Here is a 16298-nt window from a genome sequence, read left to right as displayed (position 1 = left end):
CATAAAAGTTAGTTAGAAATACATACCTTTAGATGCTTGGATTCCTTGAGAACCTTGTGAGCCTAGCACCTCAAGTGTGATGCCTCAAATGTCTCACACAACACCAAAGCACTTGGAATAACTTAGAGAGAAATGCAAACACTCTAGAAATCGGCTATCCCCTACTTTTCTTACTTAGTGGCCGATTTTGGTCTACAACATGATGCTCATATAGTGTGTCATAATTAGGGTTACACCATGTAAACCCTAATTGACATGACTTTTCATTTCTTGGATCCATAGGTTCAAAAACACCATGGAGCATCTTATGGGTTTTAGTCCAACTTGATAAACCATGGATCATTAGCCCACTGTACAAGAATGGATGATCTACACAATCAACCCATATATTTAATTAGTCTCCTTTTGATCACTTAATTAATTCCAAATTAATTCTTAATCAATACTAATTAAATAATATTATTAATATAATAGAACTTATAATATATTAATAAACCATAAGTGTCCTTTTTCTCATTTTAGTCTATCCAAGTGCATGATGCCATGCAACCCAAATGGACCATGCTAATCCGGTCAAGTACATTCCAAGAATAGTTATGAACTTAGACACCTAATCCAACAAATGTCTTGGGAAGACTTTGTTGTGCAGCTGAAATTGCAGTACTGATCAGAGCAGGACGTTTTAAAAATCAATAACGAGTTACAGAATTTAAAGAAGGGAAAGATGAGCGTTGCTGAATATGCTGTAAGTTTCACGAAAAAGATGAAGCTTATTCCATACCTAGTTCCAACTGAACTCTCAAATATCAACAACTTTACTCGCGGATTACCAGCGGACTTTGGTCCAATGGTTAAGCAGGCAACTACATTGAAACCCGCCATCTGGGCTGCTAAGAATGTTGAGACCCAGATCAGGTAGAACGGTCTGGAGAGGTCAGAGGTTGGCGAGAAGTGGAAGTTCGATGGACCCTCAGGGGCCAGCAAAAAGGGTAAATTCTCGAAGTCTACTTCGAGAGGAGGTGGATGAGGCGAAGAGAAATGGTGCGACAAGTGCAAGAAGAAGCTTCATGGGAAATGTGACGGGGAAGTCACATGCTTCAAATCAGGAAAGCCAAGGCACTATGCCAACGAATGCACCCTCACCAAAAAAGTCTGCTATGGGTGCGGTGAGGAGGGGCACATCTCAAGGGATTGTCTGAAAAAGAAGGAGGCAGCAAAACCCAACATTCCACCAAAATCGAAGGTGAGAGCCTTTCAGATGACCCTTGAAGCTGTGAAAGATGAAGCTGATGTCGCTTCAGGTACATTTTTCGTAAACGAATTGTCTGCCTAAATTTTATTTGATTCTGGAGCCAACTACTCCTTTATTTCGCATGAATTTGGTAGAAAACTAGTTTTGCCTGTCGATAGACTAAATAATGTGTTATTAGTCGAAGTTTCTAGTGGCAAGTTTGTACCTGTTAGCCATACTATGAAAAAAATCTTCATTAATTTGAATGGGAATAAGTTCCACGAGGAATTATTTCATATTGAGTTAAATGGTTTCGACATCGTGCTGGGAATGGATTGACTTAGCGCCAATGACGCTGAGATATTGTGCATAAATAAGATAGTAAAAGTAAACCCGCCAAGGAAGGAGTCATTTATGGTGTATGGGGACAAACGCAGAGTAAATTCTGGAATTATTTCGCTAATGAAAGCCAGAAGGTGTTTGGCTAGGGGATGTACATTATATCTAGCATTTGTGATCGATGCTAAGAAGGAGAAAAAGAAGATGCGGAGCATTTCTGTCATGTGTGATTATCTGGAAGTATTTCTCGAAGATCTTCCCGGATTACAGCCTGATAGACAACTGGAGTTCAGAATAGACTTGTTACCAGGAACGATGCTAATAGCAAAAGCACCTTACCGATTAGCACCAACGGAGATGAAGGAGCTGATGATGCAACTTCAGGAGTTATTGGACAAAGGTTTCATTAGACCTATTTCATCACCCTGGGGAGCTCCGGTGTTATTCATAAAGAAAAAGGACGTGAGTATGAGAATGTGCATTGATTTCAGAGAGTTGAATAAGGCAACGATAAAGAATAAATATCCATTGCCAAGGATTGATGACCTGTTCGATCAACTACAAGATTCAAGTTATTTTTCAAAGATCGACCTAAGGTCAGGATATCATCAACTGAAAGTGAGGGAGCAGGATATCGAGAAGACTGCATTCAGAACACGATATGGACACTACGAGTTTTTGGTTATGTCGTTTGGATTAACCAATGCTCCAACAACATTCATGGATTTAATGAATAGGGTTTGTAAATTGTTTCTTGATAAATCCGTGATAGTGTTCATAGATGACATTCTGATTTACTCGAAAAGCCAAGAGGAACATGGTAGAAACTTGCGAGAAGTGTTAGAAGTCTTGAAGAAGGAGAAGTTGTATGCAAAATTCTCAAAATGTGATTTTCGGATTCGAGAAGTCCAATTCTTGGGTCACGTAGTCAACCAAGAAGGGATAATGGTTGACCCGACAAAGATTGAAGCTGTGATGAAGTGGGAACAACTAAAAAGTCTCATGGAGATCCGAAGCTTTTTGGGATTAGTCGGGATATTACCGAAGGTTTATCCAAGGCTTTTCTTCAATCGCTACTCCATTGACAACTTTGACCCACAAAGGAGCTACTTATAATTGGAGTGGTAAGCACAAAGAAGCATTTGAGTTGCTAAAGAGGAAGCTATGTGAGGCACCGATTCTTTCTCTACCCGATGGAGTTGAGGACTTCGTTGTCTATAGCGATGCATCTGGTGTTGGGTTGGGTTGTGTTTTGACCCAAAGAGAAAAGGTGATAGCATATGCGTCTCGACATCTGAAAGAGCAAGAAAAGAACCACCACACTCATGATTTGGAGTTGGCAACAATAATATTTGATCTAAAGATATGGAGGCATTACCTCTATGGCTCGAAGTGCAAAATCTTCACCAATCATAAGAGTCTCGAATATCTCTTTAATCAGAAAGAATTGAATATGAGGCAACGACGTTGGCTAGAGTTACTTAAGGACTACGACTGTGAGATACTTTACCACCCTGGTAAAGCAAATGTTGTCGCCGATGCTCTCAGTCGGAAAGTTAATCTTGAAAGAAAAATGCCAAGAGCGTTGAGAATAGAAGTTGTATCGACAGTTGTGGAGAGTATAAAGAAAGCTCAAGAAGAAGCTTCTGAGAAGAATGACCGAAAGGGGTTCGGTATAAACAATCACGGACTGAAGGTATTCCAAGATCGAATTTGGGTGCCTAAGTCAGGAGGAGTAAGAGATATTCTGATGGAAGAAGCTCTCAAAACCATGTACTCAATTCATCCTGGCAGCACTAAAATGTATAGGGACCTAAAACCCTACTACTGGTGGCCGACGATGAAGCTTGATATTGCAAAGTATATGGCCGAGTGTGTGACCTGTGCAAGAGTTAAGGCACAACATCAAAAACCATATGGGAGTTTAGAACCTTTGCATGTACCTATGGGTAAATGGGAAGACATTACTATAGATTTTGTCACTAAACTGCCTAGAACAAAGAACGGTCACGACATGATTTGGGTGGTCGTTGATCGCTTCACTAAGAGTGCGCACTTCATAGCAGCAAATGAGAAATGATCTATGAATAAGCTTGTGAATTCTTATGTGAAGGAAATTGTGAGGCTTCACGGTGTTCCATTAACGATTGTGTCGGATCGTGATAGCCGTTTCACCTCAAGGTTTTGGAGAAGTCTACAAGAGGAATTGGGTACCAAGTTGTGTTTTAGTACAACTTACCATCCACAAACTGATGGTCAGAGCGAGAGGACGATAAAAACACTTGAAGATATGTTGAGAGCACGTACCTTGGAATTCCAAGGTAATTGGGATGAACATTTACCTTTGGTAGAATGTTCCTACAATAATAGTTTCCACTCGAGCACTAAGATGACACCTTATCAAGCTTTGTACGGACAGAAGTGTCGTACGCCGTCTTGTTGGCTTGAGGCTGGGGAAAAGCAGTTTATGGGACTTGAGATAGTCCATCAAACTGCTGAAAAGCTGAAAATAATTAGGGAAATAATGTTAGCAGCTTAAGATCGTCAAAAGAGCTATGCTGACATAAAGCGAAGACCGATGACATTTGAAGTTGGGGATTTGGTTATGCTTAAAGTCTCACCGTGGAAGGGACTTATAAGGTTTGGTAAAAGGGGAAAATTAAGTCCAAAGTTTATTGGACCATTTAAAGTTCTTCAGCGGGTTGGGAACCAAGCTTACAAGCTCGAATTACCCGAAGAACTGAATGGAATTCATAACACTTTCCATGTGTGTTATTTGAGGAAGTTCACGGGAGAAGTTCATGATATAATTCTAATTTTTGAGTTAAAAATTGATGAGAACAAAAGGTTAATTAAAGAACCAGAGGCAATCGTTGACCGTAAGACTAAGAAGTTGCGACGCAAGATGGTTGAATTAGTGTTTGTCTGATGGAAACATACGAATGGGCCAAATCTCACATGGGAGATGGAAAGTGACATGATGAGTCGTTATCCGCATTTGTTTGTTGATGTGTGATTCTGGGGATTGAATCATCCTAAGGTGGAGAGAATTGTAACGCCTGTGTTTCTAGGCTAGGCATTAATGTTGATGTAATAGTCTAGTTTAACCTTTGTAACTCGTTTAGAAATAATAAGAATGCATTATTTGAGTATTATGTGTTTTATGCATGATTGTGTGACTTAAATGAATTAAGAACAAAAATAAGCGTAATAATAAAATATTAGATAAGCCTGATATCTATGAAGGAAGTTGTAGTGGTCGTGACGAGGATTCCAAAATTATAAAGAATGCCGAAATCCGAGTTATAATGAAGAAGTTATGACTTGTCGAAGTTTCGCGACAAAACCGATACGACACTGTGTGACGTAAACAGTGAATTTACGATAGAGCAATATTTAGCCTTAATGATCTAAACGAAAGTCGTAGAATAAGTTAAACCGAGAGCATACATAAAAAGAGCGTCTAAATCTGACTTCGTATGAGGAAGTTGTGATTTTTCTAAGTTTCGACTTAGCAGTATGCAGCCCAAAGTTCGAATATGAGATCAAGTGATTTTTAGCCGAAACAATCTAAACGAGAATTGAAGATCTCGTCGATAGTAGTCCAACGGTAAAAAGACAGACAAAAACGGACGTTAGATGAAGAAGTTATGAATTTCTAACGGAGTTTTCCTGTCCTGGCCTACTAAAAATTAATATAATAAAAATAAAGTCAAAATTAGTCAATGAAGTCTAAATGAAAGTTGTAGAGAATAGTCTCATCTACGCGTGGATATAAATAACATCAAAAGCGAAACTCGTATGCGAAAGATACGAATTTTAGAAGTTTGGAAATGCGGAGTATGCCCAGCGTACTCATGGTTCATGGTCTAGGTTGGGGCACGTCGCCCTACTCCACCACTCGAGTGCCTTGGGTCCGAAGCCATGACGCATCCGACCAATCCACCCAGTACGCCCAGCGTACAGGTCAACGAAGCAGTACGCCCAGCGTACTCTGAGATTACATCCAACGTAATCCGATGTTGAGCACCCTATAAGAACTCGAGGGTTGCCAATTTTTTTTTGCTAATTTCCACTTCTTCACCCCCTTTTTCTTTCTTCTACTTTGCGAGAAATACCCCCAAAGCCCCGGTATCAACCCCGACATCCCAAGCAAGTCTCGAAGCCTCGAAGATCCCGAGAAATAGAGTTATCGAGCCGAAACTCTGCCCGCAAGAAGGCCGGTTTTTGGAAGATATCCCGGTTTCATCGAAGATTATTATTTTAAGAGTCGTAGTGTTGTCCGAGCATCGTCTTATAAAGTGAGTGTGTAGTTGCTTTCTTCTAAAACATAAATATGAATTATTTCTCTATAAAATATGTGTTATGTGTTTATATATTATTTGTTATTTGGAATGAGTATTGAATGAATATATTATACAGGTTTTAAGTTGTGTATGAATGTGTGTGTGTATATATATATATATATCTACAAAAATGTTGGGTAAAGCATGGGTAGATAGTTGATGTGTGATGAAATAAAAATGGTGAGAGGCCTTGATGTTGTTGTTGGTCTAGTCATCTAGCGGAGTATGGATGACGACCACAGACTCTTTCTAGACTGTCCAGTGGAATGATGGCAGGTTCATAACCTATAGGTGTTGTGAACGATGTGTTCACCAGTGTACTTTATCCCCCTCATGGTTGCCTTTAGGACATCTATTATTGAGGAAACCCCTTTGCAGTAATGTCCATCCCGATGAAAATCCTAGATTAGGTCCCTGGTAATAGTTGTTTTAGAGGCGTAAAGTGAGGATAACGGGAATGGGTAATCAGGTTATTGTTGGTTGGTGAAATTAAATATAATTATTTATTGTGCGTTGAAAACCCTATATGCTCACCAGACTCCCAATCCTGACCCACTCAGTTTCATTTGTATTACATGTAGTGGCGTGAGGGCATAAAATGGATGAATCATCAAGTTATTTTGTTTATAGGCATTTAGTTGTATCTAACTGTTGTAAGGCTTATAATGTGTCGTTTATGCTTTTGGTTTGTATCGGAACATGACATCCGAGTTTTGGTATATAATGAAAAATACATTTATTTACGAAATGTTTTGGTAATTATTATTTTATCATATTTTGTTTGGGAACAAATTCCACAACTCTTTTAATCAAAGGATTACTCTGAAATTATTTTAAAAGCATAAATTAAACCGGTCTTTTCTGGCCATGATTTTGGGAATGTCATAGACTAATGTCATTACATATGTAAAGTAAATGAGGAAGAAGTATATGTCGAAAATGGAAGGAAAGTGGTGATGGAAGCATTAACAGTGATGATAATGACTTCATAATGAGTCATAATAACATCATGGTTTTTCAATACAATTTAAAAGCGTATTTAAGTTGAATTAGTAAAGTTAGGTTTAATCAAAGAGTGTGTTTTGATTAGATAACTTGGCACGTGAGATGCATTAGAGCATGTTAATATCTTTCAGTAGCAACATAAAATGGTAATTATGAATTGCATCAATGTATAATCAAGTTAAATGGAAATATTGAAATCTAGAACTAGAACCGTTAAATTCATTGTTTACAAATACCTGCATGCTTTCGTGTTTGACTGTTCTTTTATATTTGTAAAACAAACCCCCGTCCCTTGTGACCAAAGTACATTACGCAAAGATGTATATATTGTCACATGTCTCTGTGGTTTAACCATTTTTCCTTGTATTTCATTTTAATGCAATTGAATAGTGGATTAAAGGATACTTCTGTACCATTTTATTTGTTAGGTTGGACACCCTAAAATCACCGGACATGGACCCAGACCCTATAACATAATATCGATAAACAATTAGTTCGTTTAAAATAGCAAAAAATAAAAACAATTCAAACTTAAGTTCTTTTTCCTTACCTTCTAGCAATTATGATACGTTTTATATGCCGCTAAAAATAGAAAACAATTCAAAGTTAAGTTTTTTTTTCTCACTTTCTATCATTTGTAGTATGCTTTATATGTCGTTAATTATTTTGGTTGTTTAAAGAGAATGACATTTAACATTTTAGAACCCTAAATCACTCATAATACATATCTTGTGTTTCCTCCATTTATGGCAAATGTCCAATTACGAATACGTTTATGTCGTACAAGCTAGATGAAAGTTTAACTTCAAATTACATGTTTGTAGAAACGTATAAATTTAAGTTTCTCTTACAATTAGTTTAGACGTTCTATTTCCAAGATTGTCTAAAATAGAAAATCAAGGGAGAAAGAACTTTTTCTTGTTATAATTATTCTTTTCCATTTTCCATTGTTAAACTAAACATTTATAGCATACCCCTATCAATATTTAAGTAAACAAATATTTTACTCAATTATGAATCGAGTTCATGTTTCTTGAAGTTGACATGAGATGACATTCTACATGCAAACGACTAAACTTTTCACAAAATTTTAAGAACATACAAGTTGCAAATAGTTTTTAGTTTTTAAGAAAACAAAGCATTTAAAAAAAAGTTTTGTTTTAGTTTACGGGTCTAAACCTTTTAATATAAACAAAAAACTTTAAACCTAAAAGCTACTCCAAATAATTTTTAAAAGCTTTTAAGACCTTTTAATTTTTAGTTTTTATATTTTATTTTACTTTATATTTTTCAAAAGCTAAAAAATATTTTTACCCATATTTCCATAAGAATTGAAACTATATCTTCAAACTATCAACTAGTTTTATCATATAAGTTTAGATTAACATTTATAAAAATATCATATAAATTAGTATGCCAAAAGCCAAAAAAAAACATTAAAGGAATAAGAATTAGCTTGAATATGAAAGCATTACATCTAAAACAAGTATCATACAACTAAGAAAACCATGACAATGGAAAAAACAAACAAAATAGATATTGAAAAACTCAAACAAACGACATACTAAAAAATGTGACACTTTAATCAGTAATCACCATAATACATCTTTTGTGTGTCACTCCATCGACCATATGTCATCGTTGACATTGCTGATTAGGCTAGGCGTTAAGCTGGGCGGAGTCATGGCAGCATCTGTTGAACGCCACATCAGAAAAATGGGAGGAAGAAGCTCGGAAGAAGAAGAGAAGGAGAATAGGAGGGGTGATGTAACGTCCCAAAAATACCAAGTAAAATTTTCATTTTTAATCAATCAAACTATTTATTCTTTTGTTCTAAAAGATAATAAGAGTAATAGTATTCTCCAAACATCATAGTAAAATCACAAATAGCCAATGCAAAATAAACTCTGGGGATTGCAGTGCGATCACACCGAGCCTTTCCTTCTGAGACTGGAAGTACCTGAAAAATTACTAAACCGCAAACCGTAAGCACAAAACATAGTGAGTTCCCCAAAATATCACATACTATACATACATTTCCATGGGCTACCCCCATGGTCTTGCATACAAGTGCCATAAGCTATCCCCATGGTCTTTCATACCATTGTCATGGGATGCCCCCATGATCTTCCCTTATAGTGCCTTGGCTACCCCAAGGTCTTACTCACAAGTGCAATGGGCTACCCTCATGGTCTTTCATAACACAATCCAGTATGTCGATATTGATGCCTTCGACCCACGAGTACAGTGAGAAGACTCACCTAACTCCTGAAATTAGCTAAACCACAACCCAATGCCCCACAACAAATGTTATAACGCCCCTATCAAAACATTCAAGGTCCAACCTTATTCTAAAAACTAGAACCAACAATCTTGCCCAAAAATCAACCCAAGTCAACAAGTCAACGGTACAAAAACCTCCTCATCGAATGGCCACGTTCTGGCCTTCCATTAGCCACATCATACCAAATGCACTCATCCAGACTTATCCCCCCCTCTTATGATCCATTGTGGATCCTTAATCATTCTTCTTCTCTTGAATTACTCATGGATTTCTTACTCTTAATCCTCCACGGATTACATCTAATTTTTTTAATAACTCCTTATCTTGTTCCACTCATGGAACCTTTCTTGATGTTATCTAACCACACATAATCCTATTACCGCATGAATCATTTATCTATATCCCCAAATGAATCATCATCTCTTTCTGCGTAGGGAACATAATCTCATTAATAAATTATCTACTACTCATCTCTTTATCTCATCAATAAATTATCTACTACTCATCTAGTACTTAACTCATTAAGTACTTAATCTTTATCTCCATCTCATGCACATAGGTATTCTACACACTACCACTGTCATATGTACATACTTACATACTCTTACTTATGATTATACTATGTATAATGATATTCCATCTTCTCTTAGGTATTTAACAAATACCTTTCGCATCTAACCTTACAACTCTAGGTATATGTACATGATCTGATACATATTTCTAAATGTATACCTCATACATACTCCACATATACATACATGCTCCGATACATTCTTTTAAACGTATATTCTTAAGTTATCTTCATCTAATAACTTGAGATCATTCACTTCGTGCCTCAAGATCCAACATACATGCATATATATATATATATATATATATATATATATATATATATATATATATAATATTAAATAAAAAGATTATAAACATATAGTCAATATCTAATGAGAGCGTGGGAGATATAACTCACCTTGTTAGTTAGTGAAGACTAAGTACTCTTGGCTACATTCTTCCACTAATGCATTCGTGATCCATCCTCTTTACTCAAAGCCTATTCACACAACATATCAAGTTACTTAAAACTTGTATTATCCTATTAAGAGCTTAATGACCCTCTTTGTTAAAATGCACACTTAATGGATCCATATTCCGTCTTCTTAATTTATATCTCTTAATCTATTCCAACTAATGAAATAAGCATCCAATACTACCTAATTCATTATAATCTAGCCTTTAATGCATCAATCATAAGCCCGATAGTTAGGGTTTCAAACCCTAACTCTCATTGGGTTGATTTCACCATAAAAATCACTTCACGATCTTTATTAAAGCTTCTAAACACTCTCATCTACATCATAACAAAGATATATGTTAATCAATTCAATCAATCATAGCAAAATAACAATTTCACCCAAATGGAGAAATCTTACCTTAACGGAGAGAGGATGAAAATTCTTGTTAGACTCTATCTCTAGCTTCTTTTTGGCATTCTTTCAGCTCTAAAATCACCCCTCATTAGCTCCCAATCGAGTTTGGTGAAATAGTTCGATAATACAGGTTTAACAGATTAAATATATGTTTTGGCACCGTCACTGTGCCATGGCAACCTTCTTGCAATGCGGTGGTGGCAATATTTAGCAGATTCCAACTTTGGGACATTTTCTTCCAATCTTTAAACGTGCATAACTTCTTCATTTCAAACCCATTTTCGTGATCTTTATATCCACGCGAATGTATTAACAAGCCCTACAATTCAATCTAGTTACTTTTGGCTTAATTATTACAAAACTTAATCCATTAAGCTATGCAAAAAGCTTAAAATACAAATTTTGTCCCATTTTCTAATGCGTCTTCAAAGATGTATATCTGCTTTATCTTATCTTCGTTTTTCACAAATCTTATATCCACACGAAGGTGGGGATGAGTTCTACAACTCAATTAAGTCATTTCGGGATTAATACTTATGGGTCTTAATCCATTAAGTCACAAACTTGGCCAAAAAAACATAAAAATTCCCATTTTACCCTTTTGACCTAAACGCATCTTCTCTTGCATTTCTTCTCTTGGACTTACTTATCTAATCTTATACAAGTGACTTAAACTTATCTTGGTCATTTTCATGAAGTCAGAACTTCATACGCTTATGAAATTCTTCTTAACGTTCAAATTACCCTTTTTAAATCTCTCTAAATTTTGATTTCTTACCGTTAAAGTTAATAGATATTTATAGAAGGTAAAAACGAATAAAGGAGTGGTTTTGCACATATTTTTTTAGTCATACACAATAACTTATGTTTTATATAGTTTTACAAACAACCTTCTCAACATAAATTATTATGTATGACAAAAAACTGTAGTGTACAAATTATCATCCAAAAAGATAAAATAAAATCAGACCGTTCAACGGTCAAAAGAGAAAGCGAAGAAAGAGATCGTGGAGTGGTTCTACTTATAACAAAATCTTAAACAATGGTATCACCCTTGCCGACGCGATGCCCGTTCCCGTTTGACATCGTCTTTCCTAGTCATCGTTGTCGGTTGCAGCACTTGTATAACACATTGTCAGATATTCTTACCGCTTACCACGAAATAATTTGTGATTTGGAAATGATTATATAATATTAAGACGTTAAAATATAGTAACTTAAAATAATTAGATAATAAATTTGTATTTATTTTTTATTACAACAATTTTGCCTATTTATTTTTACCTATGGAGTATAAAAATCAAAGTAATACTAAATTCTAATCAAACTTTGCCACACACCCAAAAGGACAAAAACCTTTTAAACCCCAATTAGATATATTTAACCTTAAAAAAATATGATATTTTGGGTGCATTCTATGGATTGCTAATATGTTCCACAAAGGCTAACACGTGGCTTTTCTTCTGGGAAGAAAAACCTCCTCTTTTAGATTCTTGAATATCTATAATTAAAACTTATTTATTTATTTATTTATTTTTAATTTTTTTATGATAAAAGGAGATGGAAAATTTGAAGGGTTATGGTTTACTTCAGAAGGGCTTTTCGATTTCTCTCAAATTTTACGAAGAGAGAAAGAGAGTGTAGGACTCTGCATGTATATATAGAGACAGAATCTGTATCTATACACCCATTTATCTAATTCAGACAGTAAGCCATTGATACTACTAAACGGCTATAATTTTCAGGGCTAAAGTGATTCTACAAGTGATTTCTATTGTTTTATGTAATCCGACGTTTTTTGTTGGGTTTTTCATCTATGAATTTCGTATGTTCGGTCATAAACAAAAGGGTTTAATCAGGGTTTCTGCTAGATTTAGAGGAAGACAATTAGCCCTCTGGATATCGGGGGCTTCCAATCTGCATTACAATTTCAAATAAGGTTCGATTGTTCTTCAATCGTTATTTTAGCCCTAATAATGCCTGATGTTTATTCAACTTACAAGAAGCGAGATGATATCTGCGATGATGTTTGTGGTCAGGTATGTTTGTCTATAACTGTATCCTTTTAGGGCTCTTAGTTTTTTCACAGACAGTTATGATTCTGAAGACTAATCCTTCTGGGGTTTCGTTTTTTCGGGGATTGTGATGAATATGTACTGTTTGATTTTGGGAATTTCGATGATTTGATGGGAATGGAATATAAATTTGCTCTTCAAAATTGTTTAGGAAAAAATCCATTGATGTTAGATGAACCCTAGAACTATTGGGTTCACTGTATTCGATAATTGTGCTTGAATCTTTGTGGGTATTGCTCGATTGTGCTTATTCTATATTATCACCATAATTATCAAGAAACTAGATGGATTTATACTATATTAAAAGTTGGAGATGGTTGCATTTTGGTGGTGATTGCAAGTGTTAATGCTTATTTTATTAGGGTTTAAAAACTTACGCACACTGCACAATTGGTGTTTGCCTGTTTGAATGTACTTTTCAAACTGATAATCATGACAATAGTCAGTTTAAGAATCAGATAATAAGATGATTAAAGCTACTAATTTTTCATTTATCTCAATAATCTACACTATTATTGTAACTTCTTACATGCTCCTTCAAATCTTGAAAGTCTTTGCAAAAATCATTCCAGTTTTTAGGTTTTCTGTCATCAAATGTTGACCTTTTTATGTATCAAAATGCTCAATTTTTGACCATTTTATGGTTTGCAGGAGGTAAGCAGAATGTCAAGAATCAAATGCATGATGCAGAGTCTTGATTTGCGAAGTTTTATAATATTATTTTTATTAATCCCAACTGGGTTTGTGGGTATTTATTTTCATGGACAAAAAGTAACATACTTTCTTCGGCCACTATGGCAATCCCCCCCTAAACCCTTCATTCAAATCCCCCATTACTATCACCAAAACGTCTCAATGACAACCCTCTGCAGACTCCATGGGTGGAAATTACGAGAATACCCTCGAAGAGTATACGATGCAGTCCTGTTCAACAATGAAATCGACATGCTCATGATCAGATGGAAAGAACTTTACCCTTACATAACCCAATTCGTTCTCTTAGAATCCAATTCAACTTTCACATCGATCCCAAAACCCCATTTTTTCGCAATAAATCAAGAAAAGTTTGACTTTGTAAAACCCCGTTTGACTTATGCCACAATCCCGGGTGGATCAAGAAAAGGGATTAATCCGTTTTATGAAGAGGCGTATCAGAGAGTTGCAGTTGACCGGCTTTTGAGAATTGCAGGTAGGGTTTACTTTTTTACAAAACACCATATTGTTGTAATTTGTTTATGACAATTTTACCCTTTTGCAGGTATTGAAGATGATGATTTGTTGATAATGTCAGATGTGGATGAGATCCCGAGTGCACACACAATCGATTTGTTAAGATGGTGTGACGGGTCCCCCGACATCATGCATTTAAATTTAAGAAACTTTTTATACTCTTTTGAGTTCAATATCGATCATAAAAGCTGGAGGGCTTCAGTCCATAAATATAAAAAAGGGAAAACCAGGTATGCCCACTACAGACAAACGGATTATTTATTTGCAGAGTCTGGATGGCATTGCAGTTTTTGTTTTAGAAAAATAAGTGATTTTGTGTTCAAGATGAAAGCTTATAGCCATTCAGACAGAATAAGGTTTCGACATCATCTTGATCCCAAAAGGATTCAGACAGTGATTTGTAATGGGGATGACTTGTACGATATGCTTCCTGAGGAGTACACTTTTAAGGACATAATTGGGAAAATGGGACCCATTCCTCATTCGTATTCTGCAGTTCATCTTCCGGAATATTTGTTGAAAAATGGTGATGAGTTTAAATATCTTTTACCTGGGAATTGTGTTCGTGAAGCTGGGTAGGTTGTAAGGTACAAGTAGGCAATGCAGGGGGGAAAATGGGTATTTTGATATGTAACGTACAAGTAGGAAATGCATAGATGATGTTGATGCTGCTTTTTTTTTTGTTTCTTTGTGTATTATGCAACAAATATGCCTTCCAACTTGAATTTTTGAAATATGCTTTTATGGTCAGGTTTTTAGTACTACTCTCACTTCTGTGCATTGTCTTTTCTGTCCTTACATTTTTATTATAGATAACCAAATTGTTGGTTAAAGGACAAGGTTGTTATGGTAATTCTTTTTTTTTTTGATATCATACTTTTTATTGTGGGTTCCATCTCATTTTTTCTGAAAGCGATATGTTTGTCTCATAGCAACGACAGATTTCAGTTACATTTTGACTGTGTTTTTCTATCAAGTTTTATTTAAAATAAATCATGTTTAAATGATAGAATTTAGTTGAAGTTGTCTTTGTTGTTTATTTTACAAAAATGAAGTCATTTGGATAAACGATGTTTGGGAAGATGTTAATATTTTTGGAAAAACTAAGACAAATTTGTAAAGAACATTTATATTAAATGGTGCTAATTAGTAACTTCCATTCGTATTAAATGTAAAGAACATTTATATTTATATAACTTATTGTGCTAATAAGTAAAACTGAACAATAAGTTATATATATCAAGGAAGGATTTATATTGGTAAATGTTGGAGAAATAACCAATAAAGTCGTTGTAGTATAGTGGTAAGTATTCCCGCCTGTCACGCGGGTGACCCGGGTTCGATCCCCGGCAACGGCGATTTTTCTTTCTGCATCTTATTTTTTTAGTATATGTATGTAACTGCATCATTTTGAGAGTTTACAAATTAATAAAACTTACAATTCTCTCCATTCTTCTTAGATCTGAACATTTACATGGTATTAACTTGATCCTTTTCAATTTTCAGGAAATTCTTTTCTTCTTCATTAATTCAATCATGTCTGAATCTGAAGATGATCATTCCAATGAATCTACTGTGTTCAATCTTTCTAGCCCCTTTTACCTTGGATCTTCTAAAATTCAAGCTCAATAATGATCTCTAACATCTTCAATAGCATTGAATATAGTGTAACCATGTTAGCCTAAACAAGCTCTATACCAAAACAAAAGACCTTCTATATGCTCGTGTTTGGGATTCAAATAATCAGATGATATTTTGATAAGTTGGACTAGTTTTCAACATTTAAACGATTACTGAAATTATCACATTAAAAAATCGGTGTCTTCTATATCAGAATAAAAAAGATGACATTAAGATACTGTAGTGAAATCAGGTATTTTATATTTTATGATTAATGTTGAATCAAAAGTCGTTGTAGTATAGTGGTAAGTATTCCCGCCTGTCACGCGGGTGACCCGGGTTCGATCCCCGGCAACGGCGTTTTTTCCAATTTTTTATAATGCACTCACTCTCTTTTTATTTTTGATATAGACACCTAAAACTTATTACTTTATTATTATTTTTTTAAAAAATAAACCTCTTCATGATAGAAACGTGTTTAGATAAAATAAAGAAAGTAAGAAACATCTAGAATAAAAATAATAATAAAAAAAAACTTAAAAACATTAAAGGTTTTATGTATGAATATCGCCTCTGCATAGTCAAAGTCAAATCACGGCTTGTTACAAGTATATAGTGTTGAACATAAAATACGCTTCTAGAGACCAAGTACATGACATAAAAGTCTTTCTTATAACAACACCTAAAAAGGTTTAACTTAAATACGTTTCACACATCTTTCGTATCATGACATATTAATAT

The 16298-nt window shown here is 35.1% G+C and overlaps 1 protein-coding gene and 2 non-coding genes across 3 annotated transcripts; all 3 read left to right on the top strand.

Annotated features, from left to right (window-relative positions):
* Window positions 1-12172: 12172 nt before the first annotated feature.
* Window positions 12173-14701, top strand: LOC111883058 (uncharacterized). Its single transcript, XM_023879424.3, has 3 exons — window positions 12173-12671; window positions 13359-13896; window positions 13966-14701. The coding sequence occupies exons 1-3, from the start codon at window positions 12609-12611 to the stop codon at window positions 14514-14516; spliced, it is 1152 nt and encodes a 383-aa protein (XP_023735192.1). The 5' UTR covers window positions 12173-12608; the 3' UTR covers window positions 14517-14701.
* Window positions 14702-15223: 522 nt separating this feature from the next.
* Window positions 15224-15295, top strand: TRNAD-GUC (transfer RNA aspartic acid (anticodon GUC)). The gene has a single exon. It is a non-coding gene; the product is annotated as a tRNA-Asp (tRNA).
* Window positions 15296-15845: 550 nt separating this feature from the next.
* TRNAD-GUC (transfer RNA aspartic acid (anticodon GUC)) lies at window positions 15846-15917 on the top strand. Its single transcript has one exon. It is a non-coding gene; the product is annotated as a tRNA-Asp (tRNA).
* Window positions 15918-16298: the final 381 nt, after the last annotated feature.

The sequence above is a fragment of the Lactuca sativa genome, chromosome 4, assembly GCF_002870075.4.
Source record: "Lactuca sativa cultivar Salinas chromosome 4, Lsat_Salinas_v11, whole genome shotgun sequence".
NCBI classification, from domain to species: domain Eukaryota; kingdom Viridiplantae; phylum Streptophyta; class Magnoliopsida; order Asterales; family Asteraceae; genus Lactuca; species Lactuca sativa.
Note: the sequence above shows the minus strand (reverse complement) of the source record. Positions and strands in the feature narration are given on the sequence as shown.

Bases quoted from the DNA above. Each gene is read 5' to 3' on its own strand.
- LOC111883058 (XM_023879424.3), top strand. From the start codon at position 12,609: ATGCCTGATGTTTATTCAACTTACAAGAAGCGAGATGATATCTGCGAT. The intron at 12,672-13,358 runs GTATGTTTGTCT...TATGGTTTGCAG, and splicing joins GCGATGATGTTTGTGGTCAG to GAGGTAAGCAGAATGTCAAG. The intron at 13,897-13,965 runs GTAGGGTTTACT...ACCCTTTTGCAG, and splicing joins CCGGCTTTTGAGAATTGCAG to GTATTGAAGATGATGATTTG.